Source organism: Acartia tonsa, chromosome 11 (assembly GCF_053477335.1).
Source record: "Acartia tonsa isolate MP-2025a chromosome 11, ASM5347733v1, whole genome shotgun sequence".
Taxonomy (NCBI): domain Eukaryota; kingdom Metazoa; phylum Arthropoda; class Copepoda; order Calanoida; family Acartiidae; genus Acartia; species Acartia tonsa.
The window spans coordinates 26,428,717-26,451,586 of record NC_137270.1 but is presented as its reverse complement, the minus strand read 5'-3'; the positions used below and the strand labels follow the sequence as shown (position 1 = coordinate 26,451,586).

Below are 22,870 nucleotides of genomic sequence, written 5' to 3'. Positions count from 1 at the left end.
AGCTTAATTTAAAATGGCATAGAATCGAACTAATATTAGTGGAAATAAATTTACATATTTAAAGGATTTTTTTTGGTAATATTTGGAATTAAAAGAAGATGGCGACTATGATGGCCACACATAGAGCATATGAAAACCAGGTAATTAAATATTAAAAACATGCAAAAATTAAAACTTTATGGTTAATAGCTTGATGTATCGGTCTATAATCTGTAGCTGCCATCCATATGTCTAAACTTTTAAGCCATTTTTATTTGTTGAAAGAAAATTCTGAAATGTTAGTTAGATTAAATACTAATAATTTAATTGGAAATACTTATTTGGGCAATTAAAACTAAAAATATGATAAAAACAAAATGTCTCAAACTTTAGAATGTTTTAAAAGTATTTCTTAATCAAGTAACATTCCCTGAAAGAAATAATGATAATAATTTTTTTCTCTAGAGTAATAACAACTACATGTCTAAAGATCGAAACCTGAAGTACCTAGGTAAGTTTTTAAAAGCGAAGCTTTTCTATAATTAGGGTCGGTCCGTCCGTCCGTACGTCCGTCCGTACGTCCGTCCGTCCGTCACGGATAGCTTTTTTCGTTGATTTAGACATGTTAAAATTGTCCTATCGATTTCAAATTTTGCATGGTGATTCCTTTAGTAGTTAGGTACGATTTAGAAAGCGTAGCAACTCTATAATCATTACCAAAATGTCCGTACGTCCATTTTAAATAAGTTGATTTTTTTTACTTATTAAATAGCTTTTTTTCGTTAATTGCCTATGTTAGAATTGTCCTATCGATTTCAAATTTTGCATGGTGATTCCTGTAACAGTTAGGTACGAGTTACAAAGCGTAGCAACTCTATAATCATTACCAGAATGTCCGTACGTCCATTTTAAACATGTTGATTTTTTTACATTTTAAACAACAAATTTGTATGTGACCTAATTATCCGATTGGTCTGATTTTTGGTATACTGATTCCTGGGACAACAAAATACAATATTATAAGCGAAGCAACTCTATAATCAAGTCCTAAAAATGTAAGTATGTCCATAATCATTATCTTGTATCAAGCAGTTTTTCAACAAATTTATTTACAATTTTGCTTTGACTCTTAAACATTCGCAATCTGATTATTCAGTTCTGACATTATACAAGTGTTAATGTCCGTTTGTCCTACCGTTTCAGAGCTTCGCTTTTATGGATGTTGTCATCCTTGTTGTAATATAAGAATATACCTCACCAAATTTTCATGTTCTGTAACAAAAGGAACTATGTTAGGGGCTAATAGAGCGATATCCTCCACCACCCTCCTTTACCCCTTCTCCTCCCCTCCTACTGGATAAACGGCTGACCAATAAATGAGAGGGGGAATTGCAACCTAAATTGACGACAATATTTCTCCTATCATAATATCCACGTTTAATTTGATTTTCATTTTTTTAAAATGAAATTGTTTAGTGAAACGAATAACATTTTTTTTTTCTTCAAGACTATGAAGATTTTGGCCATGTTGGCCTGGGTTATGAAACCTATTCAGACGGAGTTCAACATCCTCTAGAGCTTAGGAAAATTCTCACAGGAGAATTATCAAAGGTTAGATTTAATATAAGGGATCTAAAGGGATAAAACAATGGCTGATAAATTGATGTTTATCCCCAATGATGATGCACAAAATTACCCCTTTTGTAGAGTAAATTATTTGTTGAAATATTTGAACACTCAATTTTAAAAACCAACCAATCAAAATTCACATAAGTCCTTAAAGTTGTAAATCCATCAAACAAGAAAACTTTAATTATAAAACTTTGGACAAAGGTCCAGAAATGGTGTAAGGATATAATTTTAGATTTGATTCCTTGGATGGTTTTATGCTAAATTTTACGCCTTAGAATACAGAGCCCTCTTGATGCTAGGGGCACAACCGCTAGTAATATATAATATAACAAGTTAAGGTGGAAGGATGGATATTTTAACTTTTCTCGTAATCTGGGCATTAGTTTTGAAATTTAGTTAAGGGATACAATATTTATATCTATTTCAATAAATGCTTCCTTTTAATAAAATATCTACAATAGAATCTTAAATAGGTACTATAAACCCATAATGACAAAACTTTCTTTAGGAGATGTCAGTCATGTTCAAATTGTCAGAAGAAGACACATTTAAAGGTACCTATGTTATTATTATTACTTATTTTGAATTGGCAAACCTTCTCTAAATACTTTGTTACTTACCAAGTTTCAACTTTTCTTTAATATAGGTAGATGTTTTCTCTCTTCCCTTTTCTTACAACTATTAATACAGTGTGTTTTTTTTATGAGAACTTTTTTGAAATTAATTTTACCCTTTTTATAGTTAACAGAATTTAATGATTAATGGCTTATTTTCTTCGTTTTTTAATGCAATTAATAGAACAGCAAAAAAATATTTCAGTTTTAATTTAAAAAGTACAGTAAAATCTAAAATTCAAAACTTAGGTGTCAACATCTAAAACTGGTTTTAGCGCATTTTTCTTATGCTCAAATATTCAACCTTTTGCAAGAATGGCAGCCTAACACTTCAAAGTTTAGATATAGAGCTAAAAATGTATACAGATACTATCAAGGACATGTACTAGAACATATCAAAGTTTGAAGGTCATATCTCAACCAGGGAGGGAGTACTGGCCCCCCAAAGTCGACTTTAGAAAATTCAATTTTTTCTTGGCATAAGAAAAATGCGCTATAACCATTTTTAGATGTTGACACCTAAGTTTTCAATTTTAGATTTTACTTTACTTTTTAATAAAACTGAAATATTTTTTTGGTGTTTTATTAATTGCATTAAAAAAACGAAGAAAATAAGCTATTAATCATCAAATTCTGATGACTATAAGTGGGGTAAAATTGCTTTCAAAAAAGTTCTCATAAAAAAAACACACTGTATTATATTAAGTTAATAACTTAGAACTTTTGTTCTAAGGGGTTAAGATGCTATGTTTATATGTCAGATATGAAGAACTACTAAGCATCCTATCTATAACCAACTTTTTCCGTTTGAAATGAGTCAAAAAGATTTGCTTGTCTAATGTATACTCTTAAGTAAAAGATAAGTCTCTGGAATTTTTGCGTAGATTTTCTAGAACTATGATTATTTACTCTTAAAGATATATCTTTCCGTTTGCATGTTATCTTTAATACTCTTTGCAACTTCGTTTTCCTCTTTTTTTGTGCCAGAAAAATCCGCAACGTTTTCGTAAAAAAATATTTTACTTTTTATTTAGATCTAGTCCATCCGTGTAGAGAATCATCTCCAGACATTACCAATGACTCTGAATCATGTCTCGAGATAACAGAGACAAAATCCTTAGCTCCGACAGTTGGGACCATGAAACGTGTCTGTCTAGCTTCAAGATTTCAATCATCCTCGCCACCTGCTTTACTGCCAAGACCCCCGAAACTTATAAAGGTGATATTTTGTTAACTTTTTGATTGCTGCTTAAATTCTATATATATTACTACCGTTACTTGATGCCCTACATGACCTATTATAAAAAGCTTCACTGTAAAGGAGAATCATATCGGTTCAGTGGTTAGCAATAACCTTCGATACAAAGACACAAACAGACATCCTTTTCCTTTTATATAAGGGGAAACAGTCGAAATATTTGAAATTAAACCGAAGGACTAATAGGCAACAACCCTACAATTCTCTTTCAATTAATTTCGGGGGGGGGGGGGGTCACTGGGTTTATTTTAATCATTTATTTTATATTTTAGGCTGGTAGCACAACAGCAAGCAGTATTTCTACTCCTTCCATGTTGACGGCAATGCCATCCTTTACTTCTACACCTTCACCTTTCATAGGAGGTAAAAATAACATTTTTTTCAACATTATATTTTTATACAAGATTATGATGACCCTTACAGGCTTATGTCACTTTAGTTTAAAATCAAGTAAAAGCTTACATTCCTAATGTTAGTTATGAATCCTAATCGGACTTTCATTGAAAACCTGAGATTTCTTGATTTATGTATGACAGATGTCCTACTCTAATTTATCTGTGCTAATGAGAATAGTTATTTCTCGTATCGTATTATAAACGGCTTTCCGCGGATATAGAATGTACAATTATAAGATTAAAACTAGTTTTTTCAGCCCCGTGGTGCCGAAGGCACCGGCTAAAAAAACTAGTTTTAATCTTATGATTGTACATTTCTATATTCGTAGAAAACTGGATATAATACGATGCTAGACATAGTTTTTTCGTATGGATGAGAACCGGTTCCTATCCACCGGATTCGAATGAATACGAGAAACTACATTATAAATTCTACTATAATACTTATTGAAATCCTCCTATATGATTTGGATTTTAGGGTTTTCCAATCCTGGAATTAATTCTAGGGTATGCCAATCTTACTAAATATTTCTTTAGGACTATGGGACACTGACCCTGCTACAAGTGTGGGTGTGGACCCTACAGTACAAACTGACTTTGACGACTTTGTCAATAACAGGTGATTATCTCTTAGTTTTTATTGGAGTTGTGTGTCCCCATATTTTTTTTATATTCTTTCCATTCAGAAGGCGGTTTGGGAGACAAAAGTTAGGACGTTCTGATTTCAAAATCGTTCCTAATTGTTATAGGGATCATGCAAAGTTTGAAATCGATAGGACAAATCAAAATGATTAATGGTTATTCATTATGAATAAGAACCCGTTTCAAATCCAGCGGCTATTAATCTGTTTCAAAGCCATAATGGCTTTTATAAGATTAAGAGAGGGGTAGGTTTCTAGTAGAATCCGTAGATGTGTGTGTATTAAGGCTTAAAAATAGTAGTAGAACGATAATATTCACTAAATATGTGTATTTCTTATTGAAAAGAACTATAGACAATTTTTTTTTAAAAAGTTAACATAAAGAGAGGGGCAGGTTTCTAGTAGAATCCGTAGATGTGTGTGTATTAAGGCTTAAAAATAGTAGTAGAACGATAATATTCACTAAATATGTGTATTTCTTATTGAAAAGAACTGTAGACAATTCTAAAAAAAAAGTTAACATAAATTTTTATTTTACTACTGTTTTTTACTTATAACACATAACCTTCACGGATTTTACCAGAAACCTACCCCTCTCTTTTTATCGTTCTACTACTGTTTTTAACTTATAACACATAACCTTTACGGATTCTACCAGAAACCTACCCCTCTCTTTGTAGAAAACAAGTAAACATTATGTTCATGATGTTTGTAAATTGTCTGTTTAGACGTCCAGGAAGACCAGCGGCCAATCAAGGAACCTTCGATCCAGAATCTGGAACCATCAGATACCTTTGCAGGTTAGGATTCAAACCTGTTACTTCAGTTTATAATGTAGCGCTTCTGGAAACATTTATTAAGTGCTTTGTAAGTTGCGTGAATTGATATCAAATAAAATTAAAACTTCTGGATAAATATTAGACATTTCAACCTATTAATCAAGGGATGAGATTGACCATTGACTTTTGATTTTAGTTTTAAAAAATATTTAGGTATTTATGGAGTGGGTCATTTTTTTGGGAACAATTTTTTTTGGGTTACCCTTCCCCAAAATAGTTAATGAAGATATTTTAATGTATTTAATTGTATTTAGACTTGAATGCGGAGCAAGTTTAGCCTCAGCCAAGGGACGTAGGAAACATGAAAAGAAGCATTGTCCCAACATGCCCAAGGATCAAAACTTGTTGGGGGGTGGTGTTGGAGGTGTTCCCAATCTTTACCCTGGCAATCCTTTGATGGGTAAGTCATCTTTTCTGCCATTCAAAAAAAAACAGGTCCCCAGGGGTGTATATTCTGCAAAATTGACCTTGCTAAAGGGGGGAAAAAAAAAAATATGTGGTTGGGGGAAAAAATTGTAAAAAGTAATAAAAATGAAAACATTTTTTCCATTAGTCTACTTTCTAAACTTTCACAGACTGGGTAACCAACGGGCAGACCCCCTAGTCAGAGTAGGTACTTTGACAACAAGAATTAATTTAAATTGTTTCTAAGAAATGGATATAGAATACGTGAATATGTGACAAAGTGAATTTGTCATCAATTTAGGTAGCTATTATTGTCCACTGATATTTGTCAATACGTTCCTCCATGGTGAGAATGTTGTATCTTATATAAGCCAGCTGGGAGAAATATTTTATCAGAGTATCTCTCACAATATCCACTAATTTTATATACATTAACACCCACTTATGACATATTTTTCACCTATTATAGGTCACTCGTTATTCAGCAGAGTTCCTATGAAGCAAAGAGATAGTTTTGAGTGTAGAATTTGTGGCAAGGTAACTTTGTTTCCAGTATGGATTCCAAACCGATTAATTTCTGCTGGATTATAACCGGTTCTCATGCATCCAAAAAAATAATATATAAGCATTGTATTATAGACAATTTCCCATAAATATTAAAACAGAAATCATAAAATTAATACCTCCCAGTTTTAATCTTTTTTATTTTCATATACATATGCGGTAAGAATCTATAATACGATGCAATAAATAACTACTCCTCTGTTTACTTTTTGTTTGATATTATTAATAATAGTTATTATAAAACTCTCGTACCTTGGTCTGAACAGTAAGGAATTAAAATTAATCTACAACTTATCTTTTCAGGGAGGAAGGGGATAATTACACTGGAACACAAACTTTTTTTTAAAATTAAAGTTATAAAATTATATTATTTTTGCGGGAAGTGTTTTTTTATCTAGTTGTGATTTTTCTCTTAAATTAACTGTTACTATATTTTTTTATTTTTTAGGTATTGAAAACGTATGAGGGACGAAGATTACACGAAAAGCTTCAACATAAACCTAAATCGCACGGTCCGGTAAGATAAACTAATTTATTACTAAGTTTAAATATAAATGGCCTTCTCCCTAGAGGTATTAGAAGGTTAAGCTAGGCGAAAAAAATATAGCCTAAATCCATCTCTAGTTAGTAAATGAATAGCCTTAAGATAATATCCCTGGAGCTAAAAGTTTACCAGTGCCGTGGTTATTAAGATGTCAACGAACAAACAAACTACTTTTTATGTCATTTGGACTTTTGACTGCACCATAAGCCTCTGTGGATTTTACACTTAAATGGGTGATAGTTAAGTTACATTCTTTTCCTTCGTTGTAAACACATCTGATCTTAACAATAACTTCAATTCTTGCTTTGACCAAAATAAAATATCTCTAATTTGGGTACGATAAAACTATAAACTATGGATTATCTAATAAAGTTATACTCAATTGTACGGAACCATAAACTATATTATATTCTATTGTATTTTCCTATTTAGAAGAAAGACACTGAGAGTTTGGATTCTGTAGAATTGGAAGATGGCGAGGTTTGTAGTTTATATTTCATAGAATTTTTAAAAATTTACTTCGCGCTCGTTTATAAGTACTTTTATTTGCATATAGAAATTTTACGTTCATTTTCGATTACTATTACATTAACAAAGGGAGATTCCTTACACTCAGAAATATTCTAGTTGACTAGTATATTAGTTGCTTAGGTATTCAAAGGTTTTTATTAAAAAAAAAACAATTTAAATATATATAAAAATCTTATTCTTTTGTTAGCACACCGTAATATATAATTTTGTTATGCATCTATTGACATCAAACTCTGTGTTAATAAAAATTTTCGTCCTGTTACATGTTCATAGTTAGCTATGTTTTAATTTTCAGCTTTCTAGGTTGTTTGCAGGGGCTGCTATTTAGCCAATTGATTCCTTTTGAAATTGCCGAAAATTAAATATTTTGTTGGAGTAAAACTTGTTTTTTTTTGGGGTAACTGAAAGGGAAGTGAGTAAGAAGTTGTCAATAGTTGTTTTTGTTTATTTTCGGATAGTGTGAAATTTTGTTAATTTGTTCAGGTGGTTGGTTCCTATATGGAGGAAGAGCACGATTATATGGATGAGGACCTCGAAGGAGGCGTTGAAGAAGTTGATCACGTCATCGATGATGATAATGAATAGGGTGTGTTATAGTTGTTGGGTTGGCTATGGTGCTCTTATGTATAGAGTTGAGATACCACTGTAAGATGTCTTTATTGCATAAGCTGTACATTTAAATATTAGATGTATAATTCTAATAAATAAAATGTCACACCCTTATCATTCTTAACCAGAGCTTACTCATAATTTCCTTATCTTTGCCGGACAATGGCTGGTCGTGTTTTACTTTAATATTTTTTTAACAAATGTAACCTAATATATTTATGGGTATTCTCGAACTAATTACCCCCCAGCGCGAAGTTTTAATATTTTTGGGGTGAGAAAGGACAATAGTGGTTAAACTCTTTAAACTCTTTCTTCTCCTTTTCTCCACATTGAATAACTACAAAAGGCAGAATATTTCTCTCATAAAGATTTAATTTAGAGATAGAAAGGGGAAAATAGGATAAAAAAGGAAAAAAAGTAGATTTTGAATTTTAAATGCACTTTTAAATTGCATTGTTTTAAATCACAGAATTTTTCTGTTCCTAAATCTTAAAACCTTTGTTTTCCGTGTTATATTCTATTTTGCAGGGAGGGATGAGATAATGGACTTAAAATTATACTGCCCTCTAATATTTTAAACCAGTTTTTCTATGTTAGCTTAAAAACTTTGATTTGTAGTCTTAAGTCTTAATTGGGTGGTATAAAGTAAGTTTCTAAACTTTTCGATCAATAGTTTCATCTTTTAAAAGGGTATTTTTGTTAATCATAATTAAGGATTCCATTAACTTACTACCCATTGTCTTATCCCTAAAGATGCCTGCAATTTTCCATGATATAGTTATTTTATCCTTATACCAAAAATATGATAGCTTAATTAAATTTACATAATTAAATTTTAAACGAGCTTTAATTAAAATCTTCAAAGAGCTGTAAATCTAATATTGTGCAATTCTAGATTTAAAAAATTAAACCAGAAATTAAGTAAATTTTTAGTCTTTAAAAATAAGATATTTTGTCAATTTATGATAGATTATCATTTATTTATTAATGCAATGATTTGATTATATTAATTCATCCTAGTCCATTTAAAGTGAGAAGCTTTCCAATACATTTTATATGCATTTGTACCAAAGAAGAAAAAAGATTTTTTACTAAAATTTGCACCAATTTTGTTAGTTTTTAGAATTTTAATCAATTTGATTTTTTTTATCTTTTTGTAATGAATCAAATTTTGTTTCTTGTTGTATCCTTATATAAAAGTAACAGGGTCTCAGTCTTTCTGTCTGTACCAAAGGATATCTATAACCAGTTAACCGATCTAGTTTTCCCTTACAGAGTTGCTTCTCATAGGTCCTGGGAAGTTTTTTTACCTAGCATTTTTAGGGGAGGATACATCCACGATTCCACCTTCCCAAGAGAAATCGCAAAAAAAATACACTAACCTCATATAGCAGCAGAAAAACTTATTTTTAGTTAATAGCTGATCTTAACATAGATTAAAAAAAACATTTTACATAAAACCATAGAGGCCTCTAGGGGCGTATCCGCTAGTATTATATAGTGGTATCAAACCTAGCTTTTGATTCTTTGTTCTGTTCTATCTGTTTTTATGTAATTCCATCTAAATACCAGTTATGTAAAAAAGGTTTTTTATCCAGTATGTCTTCGGAACCTATAAATATCCGCTGGATTAGGACCGGTTCTTATTCATACTGAAAATTCGTGTTTAGGTTCGTATTACAGACAATTTTTCACGAATATTGAGAAAAAAAATTAATTCTAATCATGTGAGCCCGGGCCTTCGGCTTTCGGGGTTAATAAAACTAGTTTTAATCTTATAATTTTTCATTTTCCATATCCCCGTAAAGCTGTCTATAATACGATGCGATAAATAATTTTTCTACCCTTGTTTGTTACTTAAAATAATGTTTGCTGTGTCTTTTTAGACTGATTATTTTTAAAATGCTGGATAACTAGGGAAAATAATGCTTAGTTGAAAAGGGGGATTTTTTACTAAAGAGAAAAACTATTCAAGGTAAACTTTTACACATTCAAGGACTAAGTTGATCAATGAATTTTAGATTGACCGAGGACGTTTCAACCACTGATTTTAATCTACAAAGGGTGGTAATTTCGGGGATGTGCTTAAAATGCTGGATAACTAGGGAAAATAATGCTTAGTTGAAAAGGGGGATTTTTTACTAAAGAGAAAAACTATTCAAGGTAAACTTTTACACATTCAAGGACTAAGTTGATCAATGAATTTTAGATTGACCGAGGACGTTTCAACCACTGATTTTAATCTACAAAGGGTGGTAATTTCGGGGATGTGCATCAATTTATCGGCCATTGTCTTTCCCTTAAAATCCTTGTTATTCTTCAGTTGACCTATCTGCAGACTGGCCAGAGTGTACGTTTTGTACGTTTTGTACGTTACGCATCGAATCTGTGTACGTTCTGGACGTTATTTTGATATGTGTACGTAACGTATTTTGAAATTTGTATTTTTGTACGTTTTACGTTTTTTTAAAAATAAGAATCAAATATAGCAGAAAAGTAATTTGTATGTTTTATACGAAAATTTTTGCAAAAACAATAGGTGTATTATTTAAATAATTTCAATATTATCTTCAATTTTCATAGAACAAAAATATGTATGCAAATTATGCATATATGTTATTAGAACTTACAGTTTAAATTTATGGATTTGAAATATATGTCCTATAGATATAGTTTAAACTATTGAACAGAAAGAGATATGCAGTTGACTAAATTCAAGTTTAAATGCATTTCATGCTACTATCCCTTTAATAGATTTTCCGATAATTTTTTTCAAATTCTTTATATACTTGGGTAAATTTTCCGAGATATCATATGGTGCACAGTGTAGAATTAAGAAGTTTTATTTTTTGGTATCTTCAGTTTTAAAAGAATAAGAATCAAATGTAAGTATAAAAGTATTTGTATTTTTATTTGTATTTGTACAAAAAGTATTACAAAAATAGTATATTATCTATAATGCAAAGTAGAATGATGTCTGTCCGTCTGCTTGTCCGTCTGTATATCAGAAGCTTAATATCTCAGTAACCACTGAACCTATTGTGCTCTACTCTTCATGGAATATACCTAATAGTCCTGTGATGGTTTTTGCTATTTTCTTTGGGGGAGGGACACTTAAAGCTTTTTACTTTGTACTAGGATTAGAGGCTTCGTATCCCTCTTTTATAGAATCGTTTGTTGGAAATTTGTCAAAAAAAAATATAAAAAAAGATTGTGATTATTTTTTTCATTTAGGCTTCGCCCCAGGGTGCGGTGGGGGTTCCCCCACCCCGCTGATTTGCATTAGTTTACTAAAATAAATTGAGGGGTGGTTGATTTTTTTTTTGGGGGGGGGGACCGAGGTGGGTTTCTCACACTCTAAGAAAATAGCCTAAAACTACCACAGGACTAGTAGATATATTCCCTGAAGATTAGAATTTAGAACCCAATCTGTTCAGCGATTACCAAGATCTTAAGCTTTAGACAGACAGGCATTGATTTACTTTGTATTAAAGACTAGTATTTTCTGAGATCTTTAGCAATAGACAAAATAAACCTATATCCTATTATATGTTTATCCTATAAATCCTTTTTTTTCTGTAACAAAGAATCTCGCTAACTGCTGAACCGACATGATCTTTCTGAGGTTGTAGGCTATTTTCTCTGTCCTTCCATATCCCTTCAAAAACCTGTATTCAAAATGGTAGAAAAATAGCCTAAAACCATCTCGGTAACTGTGTGAAGTAGTTATGAAAATCTTAAGCATCAGACAAAAAACTTACTACTTTATTTAATAGATATACTTACGTACGTAATAACAGGATGTATGTCTCTCTGTCAGTTTATTTGTACCGAAGGTTCTCGCTACTCCCCCTTCCCTCACTAAAAAAATTATTAGCGAAGCTACTCTATAATCACCTTGTCAGTCCGTTATGCTATCGGAGAAACGTGATTTTCTCGGCTCCTGTTTTTTGATTGAATAAGTTCACATTCTACATATTTTCATTGAGATTTGCCTTTTGGTTGGGTGCTAGATCTATTCCTAGATTTTCTTTTTTTCATGGTTTTCTCGACTTCTATTCAAGATAGACGGCTGAAATTTTCAGGGAATAAATAAATTCACATTCTACATATTTTCAAAAAGTTTCTTTAAGGTTTGTCTATTTGTTGCAGTGCTAGATCGATTCCTAGATGTATAGGTTTTTGTGATTTTCACAACTCATATTCCTGATAGACGGTTGTAATTTTCAGGGATTGTATTAGTTTTCATATTTAATACTTCCACTAAATTTCATTGAGATTTGCTTATTGGTTGGGGGGCTGAATTTATTCCTAGATTTTCACGTTATTATATATTTTTAAAAGGTTTTGTGATTTATTTAAATAAGTTAAATGCTTATTTTTTACGACACTACTCTATAGTTTATATAGTTCCCAGATTTCCATCCATAACTTTTGAGCTTCGCTACTTAAGGATGTTGTCATCCTTGTTTTTTACTTTTTATTTTTAAATAAAAAAATGGGTTTTTGAATTCAACTCCCCCCCCCCCCCCTAATCAAGTTCCTCTAGAGGCCCCTAAGGGCGTAGTCGCTGGTCCTTATAATAGGATATACTTTGTACATAATAACAGAATGTCTGTTTGTTTGAACCAAAGAATCTCGCTAACCACGGAACCGATATGGTTCTCCTTAACAGGATAGCTTCTCATAGGTTTTTGGAAGTTTGATAACTATTTTGGGGAAGAGTATCACCATCCACCCTCCCTAGAGAAATTGACTTTAGAAAAAAAACTACCTCCTCCCCTCAAAAATGAATTTTAATTGCGATTTTAAGTTAATTTTTTTCCAGATGTCTATATATAACTTTTGAGCTTCGCTACTTATGTATGTTGTCATCCATGTTTTTTTATTGAATTCAACTCTCCCCTCCTCAAGTGCCCCTAGAGGCCTTTAGGAGCGTAGACACTAGTTCTTTTGAACAGAGTAATAGGATATCTTGTGTCTGTCAGTTCGCTATGGTTTTCCTTTACAGGTAGCTGCTAGTAGACTTAAATGTATTGATAATAGGTAACTAGGAAATTATTTAACTTATTTTTATTAGGAATGTACGTTTTTGTACGTTTTTTTACTTTTTTTATGTACGTAACGTATTTTTTTTGTGTACGTTATGTACGTTTTTTATTTTCAAAATTGGCTGGCCAGTCTGTATCTGTTTTCCCTAATAAATATGGATTTTAAAAAGGGTATTAATCTTTGCTGTACGATTTCCACGTCGCTTCGCTCAAACCCTTTCCTTATTTTAAAAACCTTCTCCTTTGTTACTTCCCCCCCCCCCCTCAATGTTTTTCAAACGGTCAACGCGTACTTCTCACATATGTTTTACCCCTTCCCCTTTTAAATTAACTCCCCCTTTGGGCCTTTCCCCTCATTTTTGAAGCTCGTATTAGTAACATCATATCTTACTATTTCATATCCTGAGCCGCATGTTTCATATTAAATGAATACGTGTTTTTTGTACAGTTTTCATCTGGATCTTCACAATAATTGATCCATAATTAAATTTCACAAAATGTATATTTTTTCTTGTTTAGTGAAACAAACAGAATCATGTTGTTTTATTATTTACAAATATTGTGATACAAGAGTTACCAAGTCAAAATTTAAGGTAAAGTTTTCTTAATTTGCTTTTGAAAAAAAAATGGTTTCATCTTTTTCACTTTTTCACCAAAATCGTTTATACATTCTGGCCCTAAATATCTAGAAAACTTTTTCTACGTAGTTATATTGTTTTATCTTTAAGCAATCTTTAATTTGTTTTCTTTTTATTGAATAGTTCTTTTTAACTCTTATTAGAGGGGATAGAAGTAATGTACAACCCTTCTCTTTAATTAAAATCATTAAGGCTGTAGATAAAATTTGTCTTATTTCCTAGATTCTTAACTTCTCTCACTTCTTTTAAAACAAATGAGAGAACGTGATCATATAACTTGGATTACAAGAAGTATAATATTCAGTCCATTGTCCCCTCCCTCCTGCATGAAACGATAAATATAACATTTAAAAATAAAATGTATTTTAGGCATTTAAACGAAAACTGTTGCAGCCAAACAAGAACATAACGCGTTCAAAATGGTGAACGCACTAGAAGTATTAAAGAAATTTGACGCCTATCCCAAAACGTTGGAGGATTTTCGGATAAAGACCTTCAGTGGCGGTACAATTACTGTTATAAGCAGTATTGTTATGATTCTATTGTTTACCTCAGAAATTAGAGATTATTTAACGCCAGGTACGTACAGTTTTTTTTTAGTTTCATGATACGATGCGAGAAATTACTACTATCGCGTATTTTAGATGGCTCCATGGTCTAATAGAACTGGTATAATTTTTAAAGATTTTTATTTTGATATTCGTAGAACATTTTCTGTAATACGATGCATGTTATACATGATTTTTACAGTATGGCTAAGAACCAATTATTATTCAGGGGATATTGATCGGTTTCGAAGCCATACTGGAATGGAATATTTACCTATGTCTTTTTTATTTTAAACATATATTTCAGGTATAGAAGAACAGTTATTTGTAGACACATCCAAAACCAATAAACTGAAGATTAATGTAGATTTTGTATTTCCCCGTGTCAGCTGTGATTATCTTAGTCTAGATGCTCAAGATGTGTCCGGAGCACAGGTAAGATTTAGTTTTAAATTAGGGAGTCAAAGGGGATAATTAAATTAAATACAGGTGAGCTCAAAGACAAAGATGTAGTTTTTTCTTATTATAAAGGAAAATATTTATCACATGATATTTTGTAATTATAATCTTTTTGTGGGAAATAAGTGTAGGTCGATTGTATTTTTCTCTGACCTGCATAATGCATATTTATCCTTTTTTAGTTTTACTCCATCCTATGTTAAATTCTCTTAACTTTTATTCTCAAATATTTGTTTATACTCGGCAGTGTAAAAAATAGTTAATGTTTTTTTAATTTTATTGCTTAGGTAGCGCCTATACCTAGACATTTGTGTATTTTAACCTAAATGCTTGTGTTAATACTCTTATTAAACCCAACGAATTTGTTCTCTTTTTAACGCATATTTGTATATCTACCTCATAACTTTTTTTACGTTTTTAACCGTTACTCTGTCCATTTTTCGTCATACATTTTCAAGGAACCTTTTAAACATTTTTTTCAGCATATCGATATCGAGCACAACGTGTTTAAACGGCGGCTGGACCTTGATGGAAAACCCATAGCTGAACCTGTCAAGCATGAAATAGGGGAGCAGGACGCCAATGCTACCACAGTTGCCTCCGATAAGAAGGAAGAAGGTATGCTAAAGTTTTCGGGAGGGAGGGACTTTAAGCTATTTATTACACTAGTCCCCAAAGTTTTATAATAACGTTCGCTTGACAACTTTTGGAAATTCATGAGTTTTTAATTGGTTGATAAATTAAGTTTAAGTATGCAAACGTTTCAACTATTATAATCTACAAAGTGGGTTAATTTTTTGTATTATTGGGAATATATATCAACTTATAGCAGGGGTGCAGTGTATATTCTTCACAAGATTATTTTTTTCCCTGCTGCAATTTTTTTTTTATTTTTTTCCCCTCCTAGTTTTTTCCAGTAAGGAAGGGGATATAATGGAAAAATATTTTCAAAACTCTTTATTTTACCTATTTATATTATCCCCCCTCCAACATATTCTTTTAGTTTTTTTTTTCACCAAAGAGGGGAGAAAAATGTAGAAAAAAGTGCTTTCAGTTCTCTTAATTTTTACATTTTTTTCCCCCAACCACTTATTTTTTATCTTTTTTACCCACCCTCAGCCGGGTCAAATTTGCAGAATATACACCCCCTGATTTATAGCCTATTGTATTATCCCTGTAGATCCATAGAAAAAGTAAGGCACATTCTTATAACTAATGGTAAAAGACAAAAATAGTACCTAACAATAAATGAAGGCAATGAAATGTTTACTTATCCTTAATACAAAGTTTTTAATAAAGTAGAACGAGGGCGTCCGTTATAACATCCCGTTAGTCAATTGACCGTTCTGGTAACGTCTTTTCACCATAGTTTTTTTGCTATGAGGCTTAACACGAAACATATTTTAAAAAATATCTTCCATCCAAAAAAAATATCTTGTTCACAGGATGATTCGCCTTTTTGTCGAAGTTCCAAATCTGTAAAAAAAAATCCGCGAAATCTTTGATTCTTAATATTTCTTTATATTTGTACTAATGTTACAGAAGTGACAACGCCCAAGTGTGGAAGTTGTTACGGGGCCGAGACAGAGACACACAAGTGTTGTAATACTTGCGAAGAGGTGAAACATCTCTACATGAAGAAAGGATGGAAATTTGTCCCCTCGACTATTGAACAATGCAGGTATTGTACTTCAAATATTAAAGTTAATATGTGGGGTATGAGCTTCACGCACTCGGTTCATAAGCAAGGCTCGGACCCTGTACCAACTTTGTAATGGGTCTTTGAAAATTCTCTAATAACGTCAGAAATGTAAACACAGCAGAGTCTCTACAAAGAACAGAAATCAATTTGCTAGAAGGTGAAAAGGTTCTCCACTTCTTGGGCCAGGTAGTTGACTGGATTATATGCTTATTAACCTCGGCGTCAAGTGTCTCTAAGATAGTTCAAGCCTAATTCAAATCTTATCATACTGATTTTGCTGTGTAACGTTGTCATATGATATTATCTTGTCGTTTTTTCTTCATATTAATCTAATCCATAAATGTTTGTTTTTAGGGGAGAACAGTTTAGTCTTACAGAGCAGAAAGCTTTGAAAGAAGGTTGTCAGATTTACGGATATCTAGAGGTAAATAGATATATTACTTTACATTTTGTTATGTTGATCATCTCGCCGAAATTATTTTACCCCCTTCCCCCTTGAAAAAATATGTTGTTGGATTCATAGGTGTAAGTTACATCAAGTTGGGGGTAAACAGATTGAAAACATTTTAATGGGAAAATGTCAAGTTTTTAGGCAGGGTACATTGATCTGTAAATGTACACTAACACTAGTACCTTCCCGAAATTTTATAACAACTTTATAAAATTCGCTGGCTCAAAAACTTTGGTTACATTTGATTGAATTTTGATTGGTTGATTCTAAACTTTTCAACTAGGTCCTAATAATTTATTCTACATAAGGTGTATTTTTATTTATTATCATTGGGGACGTATTCAAATTTATCGTCCATTGTCTTATCCCTTAAGATATCTGATTTCTAGGTGAACAGGGTTGGAGGAAGCTTCCACATAGCTCCAGGTCGTTCCTTTTCCATCAACCATGTCCATGTGCATGACGTGCAGCCTTACAGTTCTTCAGACTTCAATATGACACATACAGGAATAATTATATCTTCTTTTTAGTAACTAAACTGCTCAATAACTTTAAATGTTCGTTTGTCAGTCAGTCCGCTACGCTTAGGGTAAAACTTTATTTTATCTCCTATTTTTTATTAAATAAAGGTATTAGGAAGCTAAATGCTAAAATGTCATTGTTTGTCGCTTTACATTGCACCTAATCTTAACTGTTAATAGTAGGAGGCAATATTATATACGATTTTTTTGTTCTATAGGATAGGGGTTTACGGGATACCTTCATTAAACCTATCTCCTTTCAAGTACCAAATTTCAAATCTTTTAAACATTTTTTGTTTCCTTAATAAGTAGGTAAGCGAAGTTTTTAGTTGAAAATCACGAAACCTTTGCAACATTTCATATTATTTGTTTCTTAACGATCTTTAGGAATAGATAAGTTATTCGTTAGAGATAAATTTCAACCAAAAAAAAGCTAGTAAAAAAATTTTCTTTAATCATACCTAATTCTTTTGACTGGTACTCTCTTAATTGAAATTGTAAGGAAACTAATCCGAAAATAAGAGATTTTATTGTACAGTCAGACATCTGAGTTTTGGGCGAAATGTACCTGGTAGGACAGATCCTATGGATGGGGTCGTCGGAGTTGCGGAAAAGGTAAGAATTTTCTTTACAGTACGGTTTCTAATTCGATTAATTCAAATTTCCGCTAGATTAGTATTGGATCTGACTCAGAGTCATACTGAAAACTCCTTTCGTATCGTATTAGATAAAAATCGTAATAAACATTTCATATTACGGTGCCATAAATTACAAAAAAAATGCAAATAAAAGATATGGCAATATTTTGCCATCATTGGACTGCATTATTAATTCAAATATATTAAGAAAGTATTTGCGATCATCCCAAACTCAATTAATTTTAAAATTAATATTATATTATTTGGCAAAATAAAATATTTTCGTCCCCCGTTAAAATGTTTTGTTGTTAACTTAATATTCTTTATTACAGGGAAGTGAGATGTTTAACTATTATGTAAAAATAGTGCCCACAATATTTGCCCGGCTGGACGGGTCAACCTTCGTCACAAACCAGTTTTCCGTCACCCGCCACTCAAAGGTGGTGTCCGCCTTTTTCGGCGATGGTTCCGGAATGCCCGGAGTGTTTTTCTCCTATGAACTTGCTCCGATGATGGTTAAATACAGCGAGAAACAGAAGTCCTTAGGTAAGTCTATTGAATTTTGATTGGTTGGTTCATTTAGTTGAGTGTCCAAAGGATTCAACCACTAATTGTTATCTACAGAAGGGGTAATTTTGAGTATTATCATTGGGATTGTTCATCAATGTATCGGCCAGTGTCTTATCCCTTAAATCCCTGCCTATCTAGGGTTTTCCGTTCGTACGTAGTAGGTACCCAGGTAAGACTTTACGCTAGTAGAATGGAATTTGTGTCTAAAACTTTTGGCTGGATACTATAGGTAATATTTATATATCATATGACTTATTACTCAGAAAAGATATACTGACATAAAATACATCCCTAATGGTGTAGAACTAAATTAAACCCTTCTGTTGGTTGATTAACATTATTGGTTAAGAAAGAATAATGAATAGAATACATATTGAAATTAATTTTGGATAAAAATAACATTCTAATATTAGATTATGGTTTTGAAGTGTGATATTTAGTTTGATCGGATTCTTTCATGAGTTTATAATTAAAGATTTTTAAAAGCGAAACTTTCCTATATCAGAGTCCGTACGTTAGGAACGGATACCTTTTTTCGTTAATTTGGCGATTTCTGTAGTAGTTAGGCAAGATTTAGAAAGCTTAGTAACTCATTATTAAAATAATATCCATACGTCCATTTTAAGCATGTTGATTTCTAGGTAAATTTTTTAACAAAATTTTTTATGTGATATAATTATCAGATTGATCTGATTTTTCCTAGGACAACAAAATACAATGTTTTAAAATAAACATCTCTATAATCAAGTCCTAAAAATGTCACTATGTCCTTAAACAGTATTCTGTATTTAAGAAATTTTCCAAAAAATGTACATACAATTTTGTCAAAACCTTTATCTACAAGAGTTAATGTTCCTATGTCATACCGTTTCAGGGCTTCGCTTTTATGGATGTTGTCATCCTTGTAACCTTGTTATGATATGAAGTAGATTATATTGAGAACTTAAAAATCCTTCTTTGATTACATCCTGTATATTAAATTCGAGTGCCATATAAGATAATGATATTAATCTTTGCTGTAAATCGTGGTTTATTTTCTATCTCACGGCTTCGCCTTTTTGATGAATGAGAGATGGGAATAATGATTGCCCCACAGAGTTAGGAAATTGACCCCACAGGGGCTAGAAATAAGATAAAAGCTACCGTGAAAATACGATGAAACCTGCTACTTCGTTTTCTTTCCATGATCCACATTTTTTTTGCTTAGTTTTAAAGTTTAAGACCCTGAAAACAGATTTCAAACGGGATTAGGATCTTTTTTTAAATAAAGAAAAACTATAATTGGAATCATTTAATTTAACGAATATAAATTCTATTAAAATTCATTATTTATTGACGCGCGTTTTATTTGGAAGTTATATAAGTTTTATAGGTACCTAAGTGTTGTTCAATCAAAAAAAAAAATTTGTCGGGATCCAGAGTCAGTTTTTTCAAATATCTAATCAATATAACACGAGTTTTTACATATAGTGTCTTCATTTGATATTTGCTTATGTATGTTTGGGCATTACAATGTGGAAAAGGCTTTCAGAATGATCTTTTTCAGCATTTGCTTATATACAGATAAAGATAAGATTAGTAATCCGAATCTTTTCCAATGAAAATTGATGAGAATACTAAAAGTACGACCATATACAAATAGGTATGGTTTTACATACATCAGACAAATATTACTTTTAGTTGAATTGTTTAACTTACGAACATGCCCTAATTACAGAGTACTGCAACTAGAATTGTTATGTAATTTCTTGGATGTTGCCTAATCTAAAAAATGGTCCTTCCAGCTGGCTAATATAATAATACCCCTCATCCACATCTTTTTCCTTATCCCCTCCCCTCCTGCTGGAGAAGTGTACTGACCAATAAACAAGGACTAAAGAAGCAACCTAAAATTACAACAAAATTTCCCCTGTCAATATAGTAAATATACTGTGAAATTTTAACAGAAACGCGGGAAATCACTTTATTTCTGTTTATGGGATATGACACTTATTATTTAGGAATAAATTGACAGAGAAATGGTTTAATTGAATTTACTGTGTAGCTAGAAATAGATGTTTTTATCTGGGTTATTTTTAGTCCAAATGGATTGAAACCTGCCACTATATAGTGATACCTAAAGAACGTGCTTTATTTACCCCTGAGATGTTTTTGTCTTATAGTACCTACCTTTAAAATAATATGTCTTATTTTTGGGTCACATGTCTCTAAAATTAACAAAAAGGGTTCTAAATGGGGAGGAAGTGTGTATATTACATGTGAAACTTTATTACTCTTTTCCTTAATAAATTAGGTAGGGTGTTTTCTTCAGTTATCTGTCTTAAGAATTTTTTAAATATTTCTAGCAGTTTTACCTAAACTTAAAATTGCAATATATGGCAAGAAGGAGCAGCCAGGATTTAATGTTGAACGGATTCTAAATACCGCTGAACCCTACTTGAAGGCCACGTTGTCTATTTTGAGATTATTAAAAAATCGATTAGATTGCTAAAAAGATCTGTGGGGCATTCTGTATAGCTGTTTAATTCTTAAATTCAGCAATTTTCTACCATGCAGTTTTCACAATATTGTAGATTGAAAATAATTTAATTTAAAAAATTTGATCTTATAAAATTCTTTTTAAAAAAATTTTTCCTTCAAATGAACAATCCATTGTCCCTGCCTTTAACTCATCCATTAAACGCCTGTACTAACTGTTTAAAATCTATTCCTAGAATTATTTAGAAATCTCTTTTGTTATTTAATGAACCATTCATTGGTTTTAACAGTTGATCACTAATTGTGAAGCTTAGTTTTACCAATTTTAGTTTTGTGTCTACTTCTAAATACATTTGCTTTAGCATTAGTCTCTTTTTAAAAGTTAACCACTACCTAATATTTTATTTTATATTTTACTTATCTTTTTAAATGAAGGTTTCTAATATTTTCTTTCTATTGTTAGTAGCTACAATATGAATTCTGGTATATTACTGTACAAGAGTTAACTTTTCTTTGATGTTAGTTTTATTTTTGTAAAAATATTTTAGAGAATCAAAACGGGACAAGTCAACTAAATTGAGGGGTTACTTTAGCTGATCTTTAGGATCTGTATTAGAATATGTTGGGGATGGGATGGGGGTTGGAGTTTGAATGGGGCAAAAAATAAATGAAACCATCCCTGGACCAATATAAAGCCTTATTAAAATAGATAGCTCAATTGGTTCAGTTCATAGGGTAGGGAAATCTTACTTAACATATTTTCTTTAAAATACAACTTTTTTTCAGGTCATTTCCTGTCGAACCTGTGTGCAATTATCGGGGGAGTGTTCACAGTCTCCGGGCTCCTAGACAAGTTTATCTATGCCTCCGGGAATATTCTACAGCAGAAGACAGAACTTGGAAAGGACTAGGTGCAGACAAAAATCAGGGAAAATTAATTTAGAAAAGTCTTGGAAAATTATTCTTAAAAAATCAGGGAAAATTAATCCATTGGTATCTAAAGAGGTTTAATCTTAGGCGAAACTTTTTTGAATTTCAGTCTAATATGGTAGGTACGTATTCTAACATTATCTAAAATTTTTAACGTATGGCATAAAATATTTTTTGTAAGATAATGCTATCCCTATTAAAATCCTTGGTTTTTTAATTTATTTAATCTTTTTACTTAATTTTCTTTCAAATTAAGTTTTTAATTGAATTAATAAGTACTATGTACCAAAAGCAATAGGTATTTTTAGTAGGTACACGTTTTGTTTTGTTTTAGTCACCTTTACACTTTATTTTGTTATTTATCTGTGATTTTTAGTTTTATTACATTTTAGTTTTTATATTTATTAGTGCAGCTTCTCATTAATGTTTTCATACTTGTTTTGTTAAAAATCTTGTGGCATTTATTATTACAATCAGCATCAGTTTATATTGAGACTATTATTATTTTATTTAAAATATGAAATTTGTATATACATAATTTACACACTTTTAGTATTCTCAAAGTATTTTTAGACAATTTTGCATATTCCAACAAAAAGTGTGTAAATTCTATGCATATAAAAGCAGAATTGGGTATTACCTAAGGATTTGATTAAAAAAAGTCGAGCATAAAATTGAAAAGTTGTCATATTAGCTATTTCACTTGATATTTATGTACCTTTAATTGTTCTTTAGTTGGTACAGTAATACAGGGTTAAGGCTTGCTTGGTTTTTTTCAAAATTGTATCCCTCTCACTGCAACCAGCAAGAAACACAAAATAATAATTTACACTACGTATTGTACAAAAACAATTTTTCAATTTCAGATTTTTT

At 31.4% G+C, this 22,870-nt stretch overlaps 2 protein-coding genes across 3 annotated transcripts; both read left to right on the top strand.

Annotated features, from left to right (window-relative positions):
- Nucleotide 1: 1 nt before the first annotated feature.
- Nucleotides 2-9,898, top strand: LOC145331723 (uncharacterized). Its single transcript, XM_080176538.1, has 13 exons — nucleotides 2-140; nucleotides 445-490; nucleotides 1,487-1,590; nucleotides 2,120-2,165; nucleotides 3,260-3,444; nucleotides 3,756-3,846; nucleotides 4,416-4,497; nucleotides 5,248-5,319; nucleotides 5,613-5,758; nucleotides 6,233-6,300; nucleotides 6,776-6,844; nucleotides 7,304-7,351; nucleotides 7,886-9,898. Exons 1-13 carry the CDS (start codon nucleotides 99-101, stop codon nucleotides 7,985-7,987), a joined length of 1,101 nt encoding a protein of 366 aa, XP_080032664.1. The 5' UTR covers nucleotides 2-98; the 3' UTR covers nucleotides 7,988-9,898.
- On the top strand, nucleotides 9,896-22,864 carry LOC145331722 (endoplasmic reticulum-Golgi intermediate compartment protein 3-like). 2 transcript variants are annotated; one of them, XM_080176537.1, is made up of 11 exons: nucleotides 9,896-9,986; nucleotides 13,582-13,655; nucleotides 14,070-14,279; nucleotides 14,556-14,683; nucleotides 15,190-15,325; nucleotides 16,250-16,388; nucleotides 16,764-16,833; nucleotides 17,250-17,367; nucleotides 17,920-17,996; nucleotides 18,352-18,565; nucleotides 21,854-22,864. In XM_080176537.1, exons 3-11 carry the CDS (start codon nucleotides 14,120-14,122, stop codon nucleotides 21,976-21,978), a joined length of 1,167 nt encoding a protein of 388 aa, XP_080032663.1. In that variant the 5' UTR covers nucleotides 9,896-9,986; nucleotides 13,582-13,655; nucleotides 14,070-14,119; the 3' UTR covers nucleotides 21,979-22,864. The 2 variants fall into 2 exon arrangements, with proteins under 2 accessions (XP_080032663.1, XP_080032662.1); XM_080176536.1 differs by lacking the exon at nucleotides 9,896-9,986 and adding an exon at nucleotides 10,097-10,174.
- Nucleotides 22,865-22,870: the final 6 nt, after the last annotated feature.

Bases quoted from the DNA above. Each gene is read 5' to 3' on its own strand.
- LOC145331723 (XM_080176538.1), top strand. From the start codon at position 99: ATGGCGACTATGATGGCCACACATAGAGCATATGAAAACCAG. The intron at 491-1,486 runs GTAAGTTTTTAA...TTTTTCTTCAAG, and splicing joins TCGAAACCTGAAGTACCTAG to ACTATGAAGATTTTGGCCAT. The intron at 7,352-7,885 runs GTTTGTAGTTTA...TAATTTGTTCAG, and splicing joins TAGAATTGGAAGATGGCGAG to GTGGTTGGTTCCTATATGGA.
- LOC145331722 (XM_080176537.1), top strand. From the start codon at position 14,120: ATGGTGAACGCACTAGAAGTATTAAAGAAATTTGACGCCTATCCCAAA. The intron at 17,368-17,919 runs GAATAATTATAT...TTTATTGTACAG, and splicing joins CTTCAATATGACACATACAG to TCAGACATCTGAGTTTTGGG. The intron at 18,566-21,853 runs GTAAGTCTATTG...ACTTTTTTTCAG, and splicing joins CGAGAAACAGAAGTCCTTAG to GTCATTTCCTGTCGAACCTG.